Genomic DNA, 23,077 nt, shown 5'->3' with positions numbered 1-23,077 from the left:
TGAGGGGGGGGGGGACACACAGAATTTTATCTTTTTAAACTTTAACTATTATGCATTTGAAATAGCATGGAAAATATTCAAAACAGATTGCTCTCAAAGAACCATTGGCATGCTAGAAAAAAGAAGAAAGAGCCAATGAGATGGTTCATCAGCTAAAAGTGCTGACTGCCAAGTCTGGCGTCCTGATGCTGATCCCCCAAGCCACATTGTAGGAGAAAACTGACTCCCACAAATGGTCCTCTGACCTCAACATGGGCACTGTGGTATGCACCCCACTAAATAAATAAATAAATAAATAAATAAATAAATAAATAAATAAATAAATGTAAAACTAAAAAAAGTTCAACTTATTATCTAAGTGGAAATCTTGAGCTACAAACCAAGTAAAAAGAATTCAGTAAAAGGAACATGAAACTAAACATCAGAAAACTCTGTCCTATGGATATTTCTGTCTAGCTGCACTTTGGGCAAATAATCAGTAGATATTATTGCATGAAACATATATGACATTATTTGAAAAATAAATAAGTTATGGAATACCAAGGAACTAAATAATTTTCAGTTAAGTAGAATTATCTCTAGAATGCAGTTGTATCTGTTAATTCAAGATTTGTTTATTTTTGATTGTGAGCCTAGCCTTTAATGGCTGAGCCATCTCTCCAGCCCTTATTTATTTTTATTTTACATGTATAAGTGTTTTTTTTTCTGAATGTATATATGCGTACTATATGCATTCCTGGTGCCTGTGAAGGCCAGAAGAGGGTGCTGGATCCTCTGGAACTACAGATGGTTGTGAGCCAGTGTGTGGGTGCTGGGAACCAAACTGGGGTCCTCTTCAGGAGCAGCCAGTGCTCTTGGCTGTTGAGCCAGCGCTCCAGCCTCATAGTTGCATTCCTTTTATGCAGGTAATTTTTCTGTGAGATAGTTACCATTCAACAATTAATTGCTTAAATATTTGAAACATGTATAAATTAGAGAAAGCTTCACTTAGAAATGGCTGCTTATAGGAAAAAACTCACCTGTTTTCCCTTTCTTTTCTAGCAGATGTGTGAGTGACCTCCATTTACTGCTTTGACTTTCCCAGCACATGCTCAATAGCAGGCAGTCTAGCTTCCCCTCCAAACCTTGTTTTGCAGTCCCTGTGCCATTAACTGATGGTCCAGTTCTTTTTGTTTAGGTTTTATATTGAGAATCTGAAAAGCATCACATTTGCTCCTTCTTCCAGCTCTTTGTGCCCACCCTGCCTGCCCCCCGGTGAATTTCAGCATCATTATATTTCATGCCCTAAAAGAAAAGCAATGGTGTGCACAAGCCATGGAACCTAAGAGTTCCTTTGTTCTAGTACAGCAAAACCTTGCTGAATGTTTGACAGAAATTCAGAGATAGAGGAGCTGTGAGTGCCACCTTGTGGCAAGGCATGTCCTGCCACATCTAAGTTGGTACACCTCACCCCCCAGCCCCCCACCTGTTTGGGCTGTGGTCTGCTTGCCTCTGTCTGTGTCCTTCTGCAGTGAAGCCTCTTTTTCTTAAAGTTTTGTTTTAAATGCAGGCTGTCAGACTCACTACCGAAAAATTTTAAATCTTTATCCTACTTATTTCCAAAGATTTAATATTGTAGCCCCTTGTTATTTTGACAACTTCAGCCCTTGAAAATCACTGTTATTACTACTTTATCTTGATTCTCAGATCATTTTAATTCCTTCTTATACATTCTTCACAATTCTGTGAATTTCTTTTCTGGCTTAAATTTGTGCAAATCTTCTGTATGCTGTCACAATCACTGTAAATTCAATTGGGCAATTGCCCTGTTGTTTCTGGAAAATACCCGCTTCCTTAATGTTATATGCCACCTCTGGTTCTTACATTTTTTCCTACCCTGTCTTTCTCAAATCCCTGAACCCTAGATCACACATGAGGGCTAGGCTTTCTCTGCACTTTGACTAGTCGAAGATTTCTATGTTAATAGCAATCTGCAAGGAAAAGCTTCTCTGATGAGAGCTAAGAAGTGTTATCTCTGAATGTAGAAACAAATCATGCCAGGCAATGGAGGTGCACGCCTTTAATCCCAGCACTTGGGAGGCAGAGGCAAGTGAATCTTAGGGGGTTCGAGACCAACCTGGTCTAAAAAGTGAATTCTAGGACAGCCAGGGCTGTTACACAGAGAACCTTGTCTCGAAAAACCAAAATAAATAAATAAAATAAGAAAGAAATCATTAGGAGTCATTTTAATTCTATGCCCATTTAATCTGCTAAATAATAGTATTGTGTTCTACTCTGGTGCCGAGGGACCATCTAACCAGAGGTTCTTGGCCCCTTCAGCAACACCAGGTGTGGGTTCTCTCTCCTGGAGTAGACCTTAGATCCAGTCAGAAAGAGGTTGGTTGCTCCCATAACTTTCTTGGGGAAGGGTGTCTTCCACACCGTTTTCCATTGTGGCTGTGCTAGTTTCCCCTCCCCCACCTCACACATGGGAAATAAAGTTTCCCCTCCCCCACACTTGGCAGCATGTGTTGTCCTTTGTTTTCTTGAAAATAGTCATCCCAACTGCAGGGAGATGGAATTCCAAGGAGTTTTCATTTCCATTTCCATGGTGGTTTAGGATGTTGATCACTTTTAAAAATACTCATTGCCCATTTGTTTTCTCTCTCTCTCTCTCTCTCTCTCTCTCTCTCTCTCCCCCCCCCCGTTCTGTTCAGTTCTAGATGTTGATTGGATTATTTGCTTGATTATCTGGTTTTGAGTTTTTTGTAAATTCTAGGTGTTAAGCCTCTGTTAGATGCATAGTTGGCAAAGATTTTCTTGCATTGTGTAGGCTGCCTCTTCAGTGATCCACAGTCCCCTTTGCTGTGTAGAAGCTCTTAGAATTGATAAGACCCCATGTATCAATTGTCAGCCTCATTTCCTGATTGATTGGAGTTCTGCTCAGAGAGTCCTCCCCTAGGCCCAGATCTTAAACTGTTCCTCTTACTTCCCCTTTAGCCGTGTTCGGGTTGCAGATCTTAGGTTAAGGTCTTTGATCCATTTGGAGTTGGTTTTTGTGCAACACGAGAGATTGGCTCTGTTTCCATTCTTCTACATGTCGACATCCAGTTTTCCCAGCGTCGTATGTGTGCTTCTAGTGATTTTGTAAAGAATAGGGTGGCTGTTGATAAGTTTTCCAGACCCCAGTACATATGTTCTTACCCACGTTCATACAAGCAGCCATAATAAATCCCAATAGGTCACACATACAGAACGACATGAAAGTGAATGGGAAGACTTGCTGAGAAGACAGGTTTCAGTTCTAGAGAAAAGAGGATCAGAGAGGATAACTGGAGATGAAAATAAGAACAATTCATTACATACATTTATGAAACAGTTAAATACATTTTTATTTTTCTTTATTTTTGAGATTATAATTTACCCCTTTCCTGTCCTCTTTTTTTTTTTTTTTTTTTTTGGTTTTTCGAGACAGGGTTTCTCTGTGTAGCTTTGTGCCTTTCCTGGATCTCGCTCTGTAGATCAGGCTGGCCTTGAACTCACGAAGATCCTCCTGCCTTTGCCTCCCTGAGTGCTGGGATTAAAGGCGTGCACCACCACCCGGCTCCTTCCTGTCCTCTCTCTATACCCTTTCATTTACTCCTCCTTCCTCTCTTTCAAATTTATGACCTCTTTTTTATTAATTGTTATCTCATGCATACGTGTGTGTGTGTGTGTGTGTGTGTGTGTGTGTGTGTGTGTATACATATGCATTCCTAAATATAACCTGTATGTTAGTTATAATGTGTTTATTAGGTGTTGAGTAACTAATTAGTGTGTTCTTCCCTGAGGAAGACTTTCCCTGCTCTCAGCTTTCCTTAGTTGACTGTAGTTCTTTTTTTAGGGTTGAGACCTTGTGGGCTTTTCCCCATCTATTTTGGCAGGTCTATTGATATCAGCCTTGTTCAGGTCATGTTTGGCCAGTCGTGTTGATGAGATTATTGGTGTAGCTTCTAACATTGCTAGGAGACACAGTTTCACAGCAAACTCCCTGATCTGGGCCTTACAGTCTTCTCTCTTCCTCTTCCACAATGTTCCCTGAGCTTTAGGTGCAGAAGTGTTCCGTAGATGTATCCACCTGGACAGTGGGGGCAGGGGGGGGAGCATGGAGGTGTAGGGGCGCTCCACAGCTCTGTATTTTGATTGGTTATGGTTTTCTGTAGTGGTCTCCATCTTTTGCAAAGAGAAGTTTCCTTGGTGAGGAATTGAGACTACACTTTCCTGTGGGTGTAAGGACAAATAATTAGATTGTTGTTAGGAATTATGATAGTTTGATAAAGTAGTGGTTGTAGATTCTTCTCCAATATCTATGACTTCAGTAACACTGAAGTTTACAGTAGCAGACATGGGTTCCTTCTTATTAAGTGGGTCTTAAGTTCAATCATAGAGCTATTGGTTACCAACAAGGTATTCTTTTTTTTTTTTTTTTTTTCCAAGACAGGGTTTCTTAGTGTAGCTTTGGTGCCTGTCCTACATCTCGCTCTGTAGACCAGGCTGGCCTCAAACTCACAGAAATCTGCCTGGCTCTGCTTCCTGAGTGCTGGGATTAAAGGCATGTGCCACCACTGCTCAGCCAACAAGGTGTTCATGCCACTACTGCACCCTTAGGGTTATAGTGTCATGCTGGTCATTGATAGTGTTTCATAGGTATCATAGCAGGGTAGGACTGTTGGTTGTTTCTGTCCCTTGGAAACTCACTTGGCCCCTTCTGGCACCATGAGAGCTACTCCTCGAGGAGGAGACATTCAGGTCACTGAAACTTCTTCTTTAAAGGTATGATTGTAACTCAGTGCATTTTTCCAATTCTTGAGTTTTGGTTTTGGTTGGGAGACTATCATGACTTCACTTGTATTATAGAGCTATTTGGATTATTTAATTCTTCTTGATTAGTTTTTCTATGTAATAAATATTTAGAAATTCATCCACTTCTTCTAGATTTACTAATATTTTTAACCTTCAAGAAATTCCTTTATTAGTCCATGTAGATATCTACTGAAAAATGTCTCAATTTAGTAGTACTCCCTCCCTCCCTCCTCCCCTCCCTCCCCCCTTCCTCACTTCATCTTTCACTTCTTCCCATTCTATCTCCCTCTCTCCCTCATTTTCTTGCTCTTTCCTCCACAAATTTTTATTTTGAAATATTGAAACTTTCAGGAAAACTGAAAGACTAGACTCCATCAATTGTTTACATTTTGCCATATTTCCTTTCTTTCTACCTAGATATTTATTTTTGCTAAATATTGAATGCATATCTTATCAATATGAGTATTATTTTCAATAACCACAATACCATTGCTGTACTTAATCTATAAAGTGAGAATATTATCATCTCAAGGTCTGGTTGAGGAGAAGGATTTTATTATTGGAGATATGAGGAAGAAAGTACAGTAGATGTATCTGGAAGAGTCCAGAGCAGGGAGAGAAAGTAGTATACTGAATGTGGCCAGCAGAGTGGACTTGGCCATGTGGAAGGGGAGAGCAAGAGAGGAAGGCAAAGAGAGTGTGGACCAAAGAGACCAAGAGAGGAAGACAAAAGAGAAGACCAAGTGAGCACATGCTGAAATGGTAGGCTTATATAGGAATGAGAAGCTGGGGGAAGGGAAGCCCAAGAGCTGGAGATGTTTGGGGTGGGGACAGGGTGAGAAGAGCCAGGATCCCAGCATAGACTCTGTTATAGGCATTTGTGATGCTGAGAGAGGCTGGAGGCCAGCATGCACTGTAGTATGCAAATGAGCAACACAGCCATTTGTCTTGAGTATCTTTTAAGCCTGCTACTTCATATATAACTTGTTGATTCATTGTCATATAGTATACAGGTGGTATTATATGTTTTTCTAATTAGCACAAGAAGGTCAAAGGTCCCACCTTCCACTATGTCAATCCAAGACTTTCCAAAAGAACCCTGCTTACATTTATTTTTCTCTAAATCTACCACAGTTTCCCCCAATTATATTTTGTCTTTGGTGACATTCACATATTTTTACTATATGTTTGTGACTTTCCTTTTAAGAATGCAAATCAATTTTCTTGTAGAATATCTCCTGTAACAGGCTTTCTTTTGGGGCCACCAACCAGCTCCCAAATCATGACATGGAGACTTATTAGTTATGGACTCCTGGCCTAGCTTAGGCTCATTTCTTGCTAACTCTTATAACTTAACCTGTTTCTCTTCATTGACATTTTGCCTTGAGGCTTTTTACTTTTCTTTTCTTCTGTATATCTTACTTTCCTGCTGTCGCAATATGTTGCTGGCCATTACTTAGTTTCTGGCCCTGATGTGCCCCTCTTTCTCCCTTGTTCCTTCCTCTTTCCTCTTCCTCTCATTTTTCTCTTCTCCCCTCCTCCTATTTATTTATTATTTCTTCTTCTCTCCTCCTAGATATTCTCTCTGCCTGCCAGCCCCACCTATCCCTCTTCTGTCTAGCTGTTGGCCATTCAGCTTTCTATAAGACCAATCAAGTACCTTAGGCAGGCAAGGTGAAACAGCAACACATCTTTCCATAATTAAACAAATGCAGTAGAAACAAATGTAACACATCTTTTCATAATTAAGGCAGCAGAAACAAATGTAATACACCTTTACACAGTTAAAAATAATATTCTGCAGCATAAACAAATGTAACACATCTTTGCCCAGTTAAAATAATATTCTACAACAATCTCCAAATGTGAATTTGTGGAATTGTTTCCTTATGGTTAGATTCTGTTTAAATGTCTGGCAAGGATTCTACATAGGGGATGTGTGGACAAGCTTCAGTATGGATAAACAGTTGAAAGATGCTAAGAAGAGGGAATGCATAGTAATTCATTTGGTGAAGAATTTAGTGATAAGGACCTGAGATCCAATCTAGGAAAGATTTTAGATTGACTTTCTGACCGACTCTTGTTGTGGTAGATGAGAGACAAGGAGGAACATGTAATAATTTCAAGATTACTAAGAAATGACTGACATTCATCAATTCAGGGAATTATAAAAGAAATAAACTTATTGTGTTGGCTTCTGAGATTTTTTTTTTCATGTATATAGTTTGAAATCCACATGAGACGTTTAGAGAAAGATAGTTGACATGGCAGATCTAGGCTTTAGACAAGCTCTTAGATAAAAATAGTTGACATGGCAGATCTGGGCTTTAGACAAGCCCTAGACTCTTTAAATATCAGTGTGGGTATAAACATTAGCCTAAAGTTAGAAGGTAAGCCTTAGAGACAGATGAGACTGTCCAGATGCAGCGTTCATTGAAAAGGGTGGGTTATTGATGACTCATGGCTAAGATCCTCTGCTCTTTCCTTGTAGTTGTCTACTTTGTCTGAATTTTAAGTTCTGAAGTCATTCCATTAACTTGCTTTTTAGACATCAATTAAACCCAGATTTCCTGGGTTTCATTACAGACTGTGTTTGCCCCAACTAGACTACAAAACCAGTGGCACTGACCTCATAGTTACATTTGCAGTGATCCATGTTTTAGCCAGGTAAGTGTGAAGTGTATCCAAGGATAAGAAACACACCTCAATTAAGATGGGATTGTCCAACCTACCCACATTGTTATTTGGTTCAGTCCCAGAATGTGTGGATGTGTGTTATGCAAATCGACCAAACACACTAAAGATAATCATAAATCAGCTGTGCATGTACATATGCATGATTGTATAACCTTGATTGCAATTCTGCAATGGAACAGCTCCAGACTGACTTAGAAGACAGTGAAAGGAAGAATGTTCTCTCAACTCTGTAGAATGATTAGACTTTATCAAATTTTGATGCTGTGTTTCTGCTGATAGCTCTCATCACATGGAGGAAAGAGTCAAGATTCAATTGTTCTCCCCATTCCTCGAAAAGTCTTTTATACTTTCTCTACAGGTAGAAGCTTAGGATATCATCAGCACTAAAGAGTGTTGCAGCACTTATGAATTCCTTCATCCCCAACCATCCAATTTCTAACATGGTTAGTTAGAATCATGTCAGATGAACATCTACAAAATGGAAATTATTATTCAATGAACTCTAAAGCGATAAAGAGGATGAGGCAATGTAAGGCAAGGGGAAAAGCCCAAATTCTTCTTGTAGAGAAAAACAAGACTGAGCCCAGTGGAGAAGGCTGAGTGTTTGGCTGCTAATATCTATTACTTAACAACTGACATTTTCCAGATCGCACTTCAGGGAAGGCAACACCTGATTTCACTTAAAGTTGCAGCATCTGCCCTACTGCTTTCCCCAGCCAGCCTAATGCCTCACCCACCAACACCATGATGAGCAAAGGGAAGGAAGATGCAATTAGCTGTGAGTGGGGGTTGGAATGAGTGGGAAACTAAGAGTCATCACTGGAGTTCTGATCTGATAGTGCAGATAGCTGCCTTGGGGGGGCTTCTCTCCCACGTGCAATACCAGCAAACTTAGATAAGTGCCAGAGGCAGGAGCAAGACTGGCCGGGTAATCTCTACATACTGTCATTGGCTTTTGGTGGTAGTGATCAGTTTCAAAGCTGTGGCTCTCTAGCTAGTCTTTCCCCAATCACAGTCACTGCTGGACATGTGGAGCAGATAAAAACATTTCTCTCAAATGTTAGTCTTGCCAAAGAGAACTAGTAAAAGATGATCAGAGCACTAATGTTGAATTATTTTGTCTTTCGTTTAGAGCTCTTGGGCTCTGCTCCAAAATGTCCAGTGATCATGCCCATAGGAGGGAAAAACAACACACAACTGAATACTGTGCAGAATTAAAGTTTGCAAATAATTCTTATATTCAACACTTTGCTAATGACATTTTTCTCTCTAGAATTTAATATGGATGATTAATTTTTGTGGCATGCTCAAAGCATGGTGCACTTTTTTTTTCAAACCCATTCTTATAGTGAGTCAAATTAATCAAAAAATGGTAGACTTCTAATTTTAATTAAGCATAATTCTGGAATTCTGTTTATTACATACTTCCATATTTGTTCCACTTCCCAGTGAGGATCATGATTGTACTTCAGTTCTTTCAGTACCACTGTCCATTCAGATCCTGTTTAAATATCCCTTCAGGGTCTGAGTAGTCCCTTTTCCTCAGTTCAATAAGTTGAATAGGTGTCTATAGATTCCTCTGGAGAAGGAGAATTATAATATATAATCCTACATTTTTCCCCTAAAGACCTGACCATTTCTTCTGTTAAAGAGTTCTCTATATGAAAATTTGCTCTGCATCAGGAATTCCAAGTGACTGAAGCATTTTGTTAGGGTGACTGTCCTTCTAAGCCTACTGATTCATTTTTGGTTTGTGTGTTGTTTCTTTGGGGGGGGGGAGTGTAGTCATTAAGTAACACCCATATTTCTGTCCATATATTTGCTTCTAGGGATGTCATATTTTGCTATTTCCACAGGTCTCTGATAGTCAAGCTCAGCTGGCATCCCTTTGACGTTGCTAACAACTTGGCCTTTAGGAAGTAACCATCAGCACCTGGGTCCTATGGCTTTGCCTACCCACTTCCCAAATCATCTTCACGGTTTTGACAAGACCAAATTTTGATGGTAGATAAAAGTCACCATCAGAGTGCTTAGTGGTTCAGTGTTCCTCTCTCCAGCATACCCATACCAGCATTGGTGAATAGTGTCAAATAAGGTTTGAATATGGACCATTCCCTCACTAGCTTATGCATTAAATGTTTTGTCTTCAGCTTGTGCTGCTGTTTACTAAACAGGCAGATTGTGGGAACTTTAGAAGGTGAGACCTGCCCAGAGAGCAATTCTCAAGGAGTGTGGCTTGGATGGCCTCTGCTCCCTTGTGCTTTTTGTCACCTTCTGACGTAAACAGTCTCCTTTCACATGCTCCTTCAACCATTACACCCTGCCTTACATTAATGGAGTCAAGAATTATTGATTGAAATCTCTGTAATCATGACCCAAAATAAAAATGAAAAGTCTTCCATTTAAGTTGTTCATATCAAGCATTAGGTTGCAGTGATGCACATGTAACTATTACAATATTTTTTAGACTTCCTCTGGAATATAACATTCAGACAGTCTTCTGGCCTTATATCCATTTTAACATGGTAACTTCTCTAAGCCCCTCATATCTCCCTGTATAATCTGTCAGTGCAACTAGAACACTTCTATTTTGCTCACTATGGTCATAACCCTTCCCAGGCTTCTAAATATGACAGTAGCAATAATTTTGCCCCATCTCCAGTGATCCTTGCCAGGACATTAAGTCTCATGTCCAGAAAAGTAATCTAAAATCCAGTTCCTTGATCAAGTGCCTTTAAAATCCAGTTCCAGGAGGACATCCTTAGCTCCTCTTAGTAATTCTTACAACTCTTTGGCAGTATACTATCTTTATTTAACTGGGTTCTTTTGAGTTCTAATTCTATTGTAGTTATCTGACTGTTGTCCAGGACACTAGTGGGGACAATTGCTAACTCCCTATTGCCTTTTATGGGAGGAGTGTCTTCAGCATTTTCTGACACAATGTGGTAGTACTTCTTACTAGGGAAGGGTGATCTTCCTTGGAAACATTTGGTGTTCAGTAAGGTATTTATTTCAAATGCCTGAAACATCCAACCAGATGCCTCTAATTCATGTTTTAGAGTTTGGGGTTGTTCTCAAAGCCTCTTGGCAGTGTAGCAGAGCAGTCTTGATTCAACATTCAAACACCTCTGAAGACCTGTAACTATCAAGATCTCCATATTTGTGTTTAGCCATATTTATTCTTTTATCACATGTTCTTAGTTACTTACTTCCTGCATTCAACTTACTGCTTTTCTTTGGGGTCTCAATTCAATTTTATATAACCTAAAACTCTGTTCTCTTTGTAGACATTTCCTCCAATATGTTTTAAATCCATAAATTATTAAAACTACAGATGGGTGTTTTTTCAAATCACTGCCACCAAAACCTTTAGCTAATAAGCTGTCACTTTCGTCAGGAATTATCTATGCATGCCCACTACCCCATTCAAGACCGCCTTCTTTTTCTCTACTGCTAGCCAGTTCCAAAATTCCATCTCACTACCTGTTTTCTTGGGCCATTTTTACTCTCATTGGCAATAGTCTAGTTTTTCTAAGCAGGAGACACCAAGATAGGATGAGATGTGTCCGAAATTGATCGGTGGCAGTGGAGAATTGGTGACAGTGAAAAAAGACTAAGGACCAGTTTAATGTCTGTGTAGAGGAGACTATAATATAGTTCCAAGAAGGGTACATCCAGACCCATGTGGTCTTCAAGCCAAAATTATCTGTAGAAATAGTCTTGCAAGTTATCGGGATGAAATTGCCTTAGCATCTTTAGTGTCAATGCTCAGTTATTGAGTAAGCAGCTCATAGAATGTGTGACATTAGTGTGACTAATAAGGGAAGAAGAGCAGTCATTCTGTCTGTAGGAGATTTGGGTGATACATTTTCAGGGATGCTATATATGTACACACATAAACATAGGGTCACACAGTTGTACCTAGAGATCAGATTCCACCATGCTCTAATTATTATATTTTTTAAGTTTTAAAATTATAATTAAAATATAATTGCATCACATCCTTCATTTTCTTTCCTCCTACCTGTCCCAGGTGCCCCCTACTCCATCTCAAACCGGTGGCCTATTTTTCTCTGATAACTATTGTTGCACATACTTCTGTACATGTGCAGAAATATATAAATACAGCCTGCTGAGTCCATTAGTATTGCTATGTGTATATGGTGTCAGTGCTGATCACCTGGAATTGGATAACCAGTTAGGAGGCCCTTTCCTAGGAGAGGCTAATGTTCCTTTCCTCAGTAATCTAGTTGCCTATAGTTCTTTGTTTAGGGGTAGAGCCCTGTGAAACTTTCCTGTCCATTATAGCATGTCTATTGATGTTGTCATCCTTCAGACCCTATTTAGGCAACCATACTGTTGAAGTATCATGGGTGTATCTTACCTTTCATTTCTAGGAGACATAATCTCATAGCAGACTTCCTAGTCCTCTAGCCCTTAAAATATTTCTATCCCCTTTTCCACATTATTTCCTAAGCTTTATTTGTAGAAGTTGCATTGTAGATGAATCTATGACCAACACAGTATCCTCTGCCCATACTTTCTTTGGCTATAATATATGAATCTATAGCAGTGTCCCACTGTGCCCAAGGGTACATAGGATTAGGGATGATCTAATGGCTCTGGCCCCTGTGCACACAACAGTGGATGTGTGATGTCCATTTTGTTTCTAATCTAACCACAACAAGGGTGGCACCTATCAAGTGATGGATGTTTCCTTAGGTATTAATATGGTTAACTCTGTTGGTGGGAAGAACCTCTGTCACTAGTAGGCCAGGCGGTAGAATGCATCCACACACTACATGGATATGTGGCAACAGGAACTGAGAGCACACAAGCTTTCTGTCATTACAGAATCATGCCTGCAGATATAGCACCACTTATTTTGTTTAAATTTTCTCAGCTTTGGTCTTGGAAGGAGAGATTTCTTCCAGTTGGCTGCTATGAGCTTTTGACATATCTCCATCTTTGTTAATCATTTTCTCAATTTTATCACTATAAAATCTCCTAGGTACATGTATGTTATAGAATGTTTATTTTTTGTTTTTGTTTGTTGTTGTTGTTGTTGTTTTCAAGACAGGGTTTCTCTGTGTAGCTTTGCACCTTTCCTGGAACTCACTTGGTAGCCCAGGCTGGCCTCGAACTCACAGAGATCCGCCTGGCTCTGCCTCCCGAGTGCTGGGATTAAAGGCATGAGCCACCACCGCCTGGCTAGAATTTTTTTTAAGATATGTTACATTTGTTTAAAGATGTGTTGCATTCTTTTATATTGTATTTGTTTAACTCTGTGAAGCTGTGTTACTGTGACTGCCTAAAACACCTGATCAGTCTAATAAAGAGCTGCATGGCCAATAGCGAGGCAGGAGAAAGGATGGCAGGGCTGGCAGGCAGAGGGTAAATAGGAGAAATCTGGTAGGAGGATCAAGGAAGAAGCAGAGAGGAAGGGGTCAGCCACCCAGTCACACAGCTAGATATTGAATAAGAAAGAAAAAAAGATATACAGAAACAGAAAGGTAAAAGCCCAGAGGGAAAAGGTAGATGAGATCACTTAAGTTAAGAAAAGCTGGCAAGAAACAAGCCAAGCTAAGGCCAGGCATTCATAAAAAAGAAAAAGTCTCTGTGTGTGATTTATTTGGGAGCTGAGTAGCAGACCCCCCCCAAAAGAGCAAAGAATAAAAAAACAACTAACAACACATGTATTCTCTAGCTTTGCCCTGGCAGCCATTTTTTCCAAGAAGTCCTAAATGTTTTGTTATAAAATGGTAATTATAAACCAAGATCTTGGTGCTAGGTATGTTTGTTTATTATAGAAATCCATTGTTGCTAGAATTATTCTTAATATCGTGAGCATATTAGGAATTTATATATGTATATATAGTAAAAATAGTATGTAGAAAGATGCATGGACATATATATATGTGTGTGTGTTTATTATATATATTATACACACACGTGTGTTTGGATTATTAGGAATAGAGTTTTAAAATAATATATCTAACCATCTATACTTTGTATCCATCTGTCTATGTATCTTTCTTTCTATCTATGCATGTTCCCTGACTTGGCAGCCATTTAAATTAGTGAGTACATTCAATGGCTCATGTATGAGTATATGTACATATATATGTATGTGTGTATGTATGTATGTGTATATATATGTGTATGTGTATATAAAGGCATGGACATGCATATATGTATTTTTATCTACGAATATATGTATGTGTTTATATATATGCCTATATATGTGTACTGACACACATATGTGTGTGTTATGTATATATATGTGTGTGTGTATATACATACATACACACACATATCTATCTATATATATACATATATATATATACACACACACACACACATATATACATGAATTCTACTGATACTCTGATTTCAATTCAACTCCAAAATTGATCCTGGCCTTCCCTCTTTGTTTTTAGTAATCTAGATGTTTTCATAATTTATTTAATCAGTTCCCATTTTAAATGAGTTTTGATTGTTTTTAGTTATTGACAATTAAAACAAAGATTGCAAAGGAACTAATTGTACATTTACCCTGCAAAACTTTCCTGAACATTCATGTGGACAAATGACAGTAAGTCGATCTTAGAGACTGTACATTTACATTTTTAATATATATTCCAAAATATTCTCTAGAATTATTTTTCATATTTTTAGAAACTTGTTTAAGGAGTACATTTCTTAAAAGTGATATTAGCCTCTTCACTGATGTTGGAGTCTCTTGTGATTTCCTTCTGTCATCATTTTGATTAGTTCTAATGGACTCCAAAAGACTTGCTGGCAACCAGTTTTCCCTTTAATCTAGTTAAAATGATTAATGGAACAATTACTCTCTAGCCCGGAGTCTTCTGATAGTGTTGTAATTTTTTATTCACAGACATTTCCAAAATCTCATTCTCCTCTCATAGCCTTGGTTAAATTGTTGGCATTTATGCTGATTTCTTTAAATCCTAGTTAAGGTTTCATTGCCCTGACTAACCTGGAGATATTAAGCTCTCAGTTTAGAGATATCCTCATTCTCTCAAAAGGCTATGTTCTCCTCCTAGGCAATTTTCAACTTCTCTTGATGGCTTCAGTTAAATGCCCTTGTTGGTTGTACTTACCGAGCCAAATGGTTTCATATTTAACTGGTGTGTTTCTCTGAATTTCAATAGGCAGATCCAAAGTGTGCCTCACTCTGAGTGTTCTTTCTCATTTGTCTCATTTCCTTGCTTTTTCTCTTTTAAAGCCTCTGTCATCAGATGACAGCCTAGAGCTCAGCAGTACTACTCACTCTAAATTCAGACTTAGAACAATGAGTCTATTTTTTGAATGTATTGAACAATGTTTAGCAGTAGCATGATCTGAAGGAAATTTGCTACAATGAACGGTGATAACTGAGGTTGGATAGCTAGAGTACAGATACTAAACGACATTGAAAGGTAAAAATAGTACCTGTTAAGTCAGGTATTTATGAAGGCTTATTATAGACCAGATCCTGACTTGATGCTAAAAGGGCAGAACAAATGCTCCAGTCTGCCTTGAGAAGAAAGACAGAGCTGCACAATAAGCCTCATTAGCTAATTGCTGTAATAAAAACAGATATAGAGCCAAGACAGAACAGAGATACAATGTCTCTACTTGGCAAGTCAGAAATTCCCACACAGAAAACCATTGATCTTGCTATGAAGAGAGAAAGGACATACCAGACAGAGTCAACAAGCCTGTTATAACATGGGACATGAGAAAACGTAGTTTATCCAAGGATGAAGGGAAGTTCTAAGATAGCACAAATTTAATCAAACTCCAGTACCTTGAAACTCTTTGGGCCAAGTGTGAGCATATGCTATTCTTCCTACCCCTTATAGTGTCTTTCAGCTCACATCAGTGATGTGGTTGTGTGTGTGTGTGTGTGTGTGTGTGTGTGTGTGTGTGTGTGTGTGTGTGTACAGGTGCTAGAGTTCCACATGGTGTATTTTCCTAAATTGCTCCCCACCTTATATTTTGAGACAGATATTTCAGTGAAGCTAGAACTCACCAATTCAGCTAGACTGGCTGGCCAATAGGCCCTAGGAATTTTCCCACCTCTGCCTCCCTAAGGTTGGGATTGCAGGTTCACATAGCCACTGTTTGAGTGGGTGCTAGTGTTCCAAACTCAAGCCCTCAAGCTTGCATGGCAAGCCTTTTACTGACTGGGACTTTCCCTGGGCCCCGTACCAGTGTTTTTAAGATGGAAGCTGGACTGTGTTCAAGAGTCTGGTATTCCATGAGCCATTCAGGGTGGAAGCCAAAGTTCTTACAACAGCTAGTAAGGCCCTTTTGTTGCATGGTCCTGCTCCACTGTAACCTCTCCTACTATTCTCTCCCTCGTTCTGGGACAGCCATACTGGCCCCTGCTCAGTCCCCTCATTTGTCAGTCTCGAACCTGTCATGCCATGTCCTTTGCCCTTTCTGAAGCGTTTGCATTGAAGTCCTTCTCTATTTACCCACTTGACTTATGCCCTTACTTTTATCACATCTCTATTTCAATGTTGCCTTCTCAGTGATGCCTCTTAAAAGCAGCATACCAGCTTCTGCTGTTTCTAGTTCCTCCCACTGTGTTACTTCTCCCACCAGCCACACTAAACATGAGTTCAAGGAAGCAAGGTCTTTAACCTTTTTGCTCATAGCTAGAGAGAGAAAATGAGAGAAGGGTGGTTTCCTAGAACATAATGTAGTAGGTGCTCAACAAACCTTTTAAAATGAGTTGCATGCCCTATTTTGTTTTGGTTGTTTATTGAATTGTTCTTTGTCTGGTGTGTTTCTTAAGTATGGAGCCCTAAGAAACCTCAGAGAAATCATCAATCATTTGCATCTTGGTTTGCATTCTTTGATAATTATCTATCTATCCCCAGTATAAAGCTAAGGCTAGCCTCACTGAAGAAATGGAATGGTGTTTTGACAAAAAGGGGGTTTACATCTTGAATTTAAGAAATTCAACTTCTGGTTCTTCTGTTTCATTTTTCTGATAGTTCTTTTATTGCTCCAGAACTTGAACAAATAAATTGACTTTATCCTTTGCTCTCCATCTACATATTCTTTGAGTGTCCCCCTTGACCCTCAGTTTATCCTCCCGTCTCCCTTTCTAATGAACTCAGTGGCTCTCCCCACCTCTACTTCTTCCTTAGTAGCATTGCATAACATTGCTCCACAACCCTCTTGTTTGTGGCTTTTAAAGACTGGACTTCTCTTTTTTATTTGTTTGGGGTTTGTTTTGTTTTGTTGTTTTGCTCCCCTTCTCCCTCCTCCCAGTTCCTCCATTCTTTCTTCCTTTGAACCTTGTATGTATTGTATATGGACTTGTTTTTAAAAATTCAGCCATCTTTCCATCTCTGGTTCTTCAGAAGTCTCAAGAACTTTCAGAGCACCGACTCTCAGCATTGCTTGGAAGATTCCCAAGGCTACTGATGCTTAGCTCTTTCTGTACTCCACTGCCTTTTTGTTGACCTGTAAAATGATGCTCCTTAGCATGAAATGCAGGGCACTTGTACACTCTGGTGGAGAGTGGAAGTCAATTTTAAGTATCTACTTGTTTGGATGGATCTCAGAGTGGGGGTGGGGGATATTCCAAGGAGGGCTGTATTTGTTAAGTGCCTACTAAATTCTCTGCACTCAAATACATGTATTTCTTTAATAAACATTAGAGCACATTTAAAAAAAATTTTTAAGAAATTTTCTATTTGTTTTACATACCAACCACAAATCCCCCTTAGCCCGCCCCCCCCATCTTCTCCCTCCAATTTACCCTGCATTCCCATCCACTCTAAGGCAAGACCTCCCATGGGAGTAAAGTGAGCCTGACATACTCAGTTGAGGCAGGTCCAAGCCCCTTCCCCTGCACCAAGGCTGTGCAAGGTATCCCAACATAGGCAATGGGGCTCCAAAACAGCCAGCTCATGCACCGGGGATGGATCCTGATCCTTCTGCCAGGGGCCCCTTAAGCAGATCAAGCTACCTAACAGTCTCACCTATGCAGAGGGCCTAGTCCAGTCCCATGGAGGCTCCATAGCTGTTGGTCTAAAGTTCTTGAGTTCTCACTAACTAGGTTTGGTTGTCTCTGTACATTTCTGCATCATAATCTTGATGGCCCTTGCTCGTAGAATCTCTCTTCTCTCTTTGACTGGACTCCCGGAGCTCAGCCTGGTGCTTGGCTGTGGATCTCTGCATCTGCTTCCATCAGTTACTGGATGAAGGCTCTATGATGACTGGGATAGACCAGTTCAGGCACCCTGTCCACAACTGTTAGTAGTCTAAGCTGGGGTCATCCTTGTGGATTCCTGGAAACTTCCCTAGCACCCAGTTCCTCTCTATCCCCATGATGTCTCCCTCTGTAAAGATATCTCTTTCATTATAGAATGCATTTCTTAAATTAGCAATAATTATTGTCTCTCTTTGGTCTCTTTCATTTTTATACTTTCATTTCATTACACACATTTTTATGTAACATAAAATATTTGAGTTATAAGAACTCTTCAAGATGACTTAAAGGCATAAACTAATATGTGTTAGGTGACTAGTTTATTTGAAGGATATAATGAGGTACAGTGCTAGACATGAAGGATTATATGGAAGAGGCTAGAATTAAAATTATCCTTAATAATGTTTTCTTAAACTTTTAACATTCTACTTCTCAACTTTTACCTCATTTACAAACTCTAACTTATTAGTCTACAATTCTCTGTTTTGAATTAATCATTTTGTAAATTGTTTTTTCCTTGCTGTGGACCATCACCTCATGAAGTGACAGATTGAGATGCTTTTGTGTTTGATGTGTATTTACCAAATATACATGAAACACCATCAAGGAGACATAAGTTCCAGAACAGCCTAAGTAAAAGTGACCAATTTATCTAAAATGACTATCAGCCATTTATACTAAATTTTGATACCTTCTATTAGGATTTTATTTTATGGAAACTTTTTATGAATAAAACTAAAACTTACAAATATAAGCATCTGTCATTGTACAGCTGACAAGCTGTAAGTGGTCACCATAAGTGTAAGAAGTTTGGATGAACAAATATTTTTCTGTCAGCATAAAGTTTTGTGACACATATATTAAAGGACTTCACAATGGACCTCCTCTGATCTTTTAATATTCAGACTATTTGGGGAAACCTGTAATAATTTTCAGGTGTTAGGGAACCTCTAGATAAAATTGTTTTATCTAAAGCAAAGCATGATAGTGTAATTATTCAATTGTTGGTAAAGTCTGATAATTATTACCAATGGTCTTTTAAATGATGATGGTTTTCTTTTAAAATATGTTTAATTTGGCTAGTTTCTTAGCCTATTCTATTTTATATAGTTTCACCTTCCTTACAACTGATACTGAAAAAAAATTTGAGTTTTTCCTTTTTAAAAATTTCCTTGTCTGCCAGGCAGTGGTGATGCATGCCTTTGTTCAGGAGGCAGAGCCAGGCAGATCTCTGTAAGTTCGAGGCCAGCCTGGGCTACAGAGTGAATTCCAGGAAAGGCACAAAGCTACACAGAGAAACCCTGTCTCAAAAAAACAAAACCAAACCAAAAATTTCCTTGTCAGCCTTTCTTATATCTGCCCTAAGAAGGCCTAAAAGTCTTACCACAAGTTTTCAGGGAATGAGCACTATTGAGGTGTGGCTGTGCTGAGTGCAAGGGCAGATTCCTTCTCCTATTCCTTAAAATTAAAATAAATTTTTTAGATGAATCTTCTTTTTTCTTCTACTTCTGCTGCTTCTTTAAATTTGATGAAAATATAATCACATCATTTCTCCCCTCCATCTGTTCCCTCTAAGCCACCCTCCACCCCCCCCCCCCCCCCCCCCATGTCACTTCCATACTGTCTTTCAAACTCAAGGTTTCTTTTACAAAATTCTACTTGTTACATATATGTGTAGTAAATATGTCAGTGAAATCCACTGGGTCCATTTAGTATTGTTATGAGTGTGTTTTTTAGAGCTCAACATGAGATCAGATAGCCATTTAGGGGCTCATTCCTGAGGAGGTAAATTCTCCTTCTCTCAGTAGTCCTGTCTCAGAGCCTGTAGTTCCTCATGTAGGCATAGGGCCCCATGAACGTTCACCCATCCACATGGGCATGTCAACTGCTATTGTCATCATTCAGTTCTTGTTTAAGCATCCATGTTATTGAGATTTAATGGTTCGCTTCCCTATCTTATCTAGAAGATACAATCTTGCAGTTTACTTTCTGGTATTGAAAACTGATTAAGACTCAGAAGTGAGAAAAATGGATTACATTAATAAAGGGAAGATGGTTGGCAGGGTAGAAAGAATCAAGAAATAAATGGGCATTGTACCAATGCATGAAAATGGAAATGAGAACCAGCCATGAGCTGCTGCAGTGAAAATGAAGGAATGGGGTGGATATGAAACATTTGGTATCAAGTCATTGGTTCTGGGTTCAAGCTGATAATGAACATATATGCAAAATGGTTATAGAATTTCCCTTTCAAAAATACTAGAAATGTGGACCAGAGTGAAATGCTTCAGAACTCTTGGTCAGCTGAGTTATTTTCTAAGACTGACCAGCTAAACTTTTGTGGCTTTGTACTTTAACATGATTACTGTCAGGCAAGCATGAATATAGACTTAAGAGTTCTAAAACTGGGGTTGGGGATTTAGCTCAGTGGTAGAGCACTTGCCTAGCAAGCACAAGGCCCTGGGTTTGATCCTCAGCTTAAAAAAAAAAAAAAAAAAAAAAGAGTTCTAAAACCTTTGACCCCCCCCCCCCCCAAATCTAGAAAACCAGCTAGTTTGGGAAATCCTCCTCTGTTAAACATCAGCAATTGCACCTTTTGTTAACAAGCAAGTAAGTACACTGTGAGCTAGGCTTGCTTGCCAATTTGCAAGCTCTGTCTGAAATTCTGAGTGCTGTTTCCCCAAAATTACCTCAAAGTGCATCCCGGGTCAGAAGGCAATAGTCTCTCTTAGAAACATGTCTGTGCAGTTCCTTACTGGAGGGAAGGCTTTCTGTAGAAGCTAATATTTTTCCTTTTGTTGAAATTTGTAAGTTATAAGCCTTTCTCTGCTTCTTCCCAGCCAGGTCTCTAGACAAACTTTATAACTTTGCTGATTGCTCTGGACTCCACCTGATATTTGCTCTAAATGCACTGCGTCGTAATCCCAATAACTCCTGGAACAGTTCTAGTGCCCTGAGCCTGTTGAAGTACAGTGCCAGCAAAAAGTACAACATTTCTTGGGAACTGGGTAATGGTAAGTAAGGATGTCATTTCCTATGAATTGATAAAATAATAGGGAAAATAAGTTGGCTTGAAATATAATCTTAGTCGGAGGCTCTCTTTAGGGGCTTGGCCCAGAAAATGATCGAGATCTTTGGCCACTGAGTTGACTATTGTCTTAGAGTTTCTCTTACTGTGATGAAACACCATGACCAAAAGCAACTTGGGGAAGAAGGGGTTTATTTGGCTTACATATCCAAAGTCACAGTCCACAGAGGGAAGCCAAGGTGGGAACTCAAACCTGGTAGAAACCTGGCGTCAGGAATTGATAGAGAGGCCATGGAGGGGTGCTGCTTACTTGCTGACTCCTCATGGCTCACTCAGCCTGCTTTCTTATAGAACCTGGGATTACCAGCCAACGGGTGGCCCCACCCACAATGAGCTTGGCCCTCCCCCATTAATGACTCATTAATAAAATGCCCTACAGGCCTGCCTATAGTATTATCTTTTGGAAGTATTTTCTCAGTTCTCTCCTCTCAAATGACTCTAACTTGTGTTTAAAAAACAAACAAACAAACAAACAAACAAACAAACAAACCTAGCCAGCATACTTGTCAATATGTAGAAGACCAAAATAGTTAAGGACAGGTTTAATTAATTCATACCACATAGTTCTCTCTGCATACCTCCTTCCAAATATTATGGAAATCACACACACACACACACACACACACACACACACACACACACACACACGGAAAGGGAAGGGAAGGGAAGGGAAGGGAAGGGAAGGGAAGGGAAGGGAAGGAAAGGAAAGGAAAGGAAAGGAAAAACATAGTTTGTTGATCAATGACTAACATTGATGTTAAACCAGATAAAACCTGAGCTTTATAGTGCAGTGCATAGTATGGAGAACATTGGTCCTGAAAGATGATCCTTATAAAATAGTTCATTGGTTCTTTGCCAGACAAATTCTTGGAGCACTACATGCATTGCACAGGTGCACTTGCTCATATTTATTGCATACTGGAATTTAAAGGTTTTTAACAAGAAGTCAAAGGAGAAGAAAAATAAGAAATTTCATATATTTTAATAACACCCATCAATGGAACCAAGCATTCATCTTCTTCTCTCTTCTTCTGTTCTCTCTTCCATTCCTGGAATAGAGGAAATTTAAAAAGAATTGTGGCATAAAGTAATAAAGACTTTACTAAACCAGAAGATAAATGGTTTTCCTTTGGTTTGACTTTGTTTGTTTGTTTTTTAAAATATATTGTGCTGCATAACTAAAATTTTTGTTTCTTTAAAAAAAAAACTAATTACAGATAAGCTAGAAAAAAAATCAAAACCCATGGGTGATTGATGGGAATGCTTTTTCAGAGTTTTTGAGATCTTGGAGTGTGAAAGTTTGTTCACATAAAATAAATCTTCATCTGGTGTAACTGGAGCAGCTTGCCTGTAAGATCTAGGAGAGAGGAATATGCATCTTTTTATGTGGTTATCTGTTAGGAATTGCCCCTCCATCTCCTCTGTCCTTCAAACTCTCCTACATAGTTCAGAGAAGGAGTGAAGCACATTCAAAGAGCGTTAGTACTTGGCCACAAAACACGATTCTCATCAACATTCTTTTAAATGCTTCTTCAGGGCATAACAACAGTAAAGGGTCATTGAAGGGAGGTTAAAAGGGACCATCGTGGATATGAAAACAGGGATGGAGATGGGACTAGAAAAGCATAGTACCAAATTCGTGAATTTAAAATGTCAACCAAGCAGAAAGAAAGCACAAGTTGGCTTGTTGTGAATGTTTGGTGGGTTAGCTTTGACTCTCTACCCTGACATTTTAACATGGCCTTTTCTTTTCTTTACTTCTTCTCTTTTATGTCCTCTTTTCAATTATCAGACATCTCAAGTACATTCTCACTTACAAGCACATCCTTCCAAGCAGGGCATGATAATTTTCAGGCTACAAGTAAAGTTGGCAGAGAATAAATTGTGTTACTGCACATCAATTACGATCTCCTTTTGTTATTCTTTGAAATTTCATATACTCCTTTAAAATAGTTTTAATGTTGACAATTTCATTCCCATCTGCCTAACCTGCCCATCTCAGTTTATCCTTTAGGGTTTCCAGAAGTTTTTTTTTTTTTTTTTTTTTTTTTTTTAACAGTTACTGCTACTTCTTGTTAGAATCTTACCTTACAAGATACCAATATACTCTGTTCACAATTTTTGTGTTGTATACGTGTCCTTTCCCTGCTCAAAATTCTCTGCGTATTCACCATTCTTGCCTAGAATTGTTTCTCCAGTTTTCTATCCATTTTCTTTTCTATAACCTTATCTTT

The 23,077-nt window shown here is 39.1% G+C and overlaps 1 protein-coding gene across 3 annotated transcripts in view; it reads left to right on the top strand.

Moving 5' to 3' along the window:
• The window catches only part of Hpse2 (heparanase 2 (inactive)), a 610,759-nt gene that overhangs the window by 358,055 nt on the left and 229,627 nt on the right, over window positions 1–23,077 (top strand). The window contains exon 4 of one of the 3 annotated variants that reach the window (XM_036198538.1): window positions 20,596–20,769. The exons of the other annotated variants lie outside the window; for them this stretch is intronic. Coding sequence (XP_036054431.1) covers window positions 20,596–20,769 — 174 coding nt within the window. The remainder of the gene's footprint in view (window positions 1–20,595; window positions 20,770–23,077) is intronic. 3 annotated transcript variants of the gene reach the window in all.

Source organism: Onychomys torridus, chromosome 1 (assembly GCF_903995425.1).
Source record: "Onychomys torridus chromosome 1, mOncTor1.1, whole genome shotgun sequence".
In the NCBI taxonomy this organism is placed as follows: domain Eukaryota; kingdom Metazoa; phylum Chordata; class Mammalia; order Rodentia; family Cricetidae; genus Onychomys; species Onychomys torridus.
The sequence above is the reverse complement of the archived record's forward strand: the minus strand, read 5'-3'. Positions and strand labels throughout refer to the sequence as shown.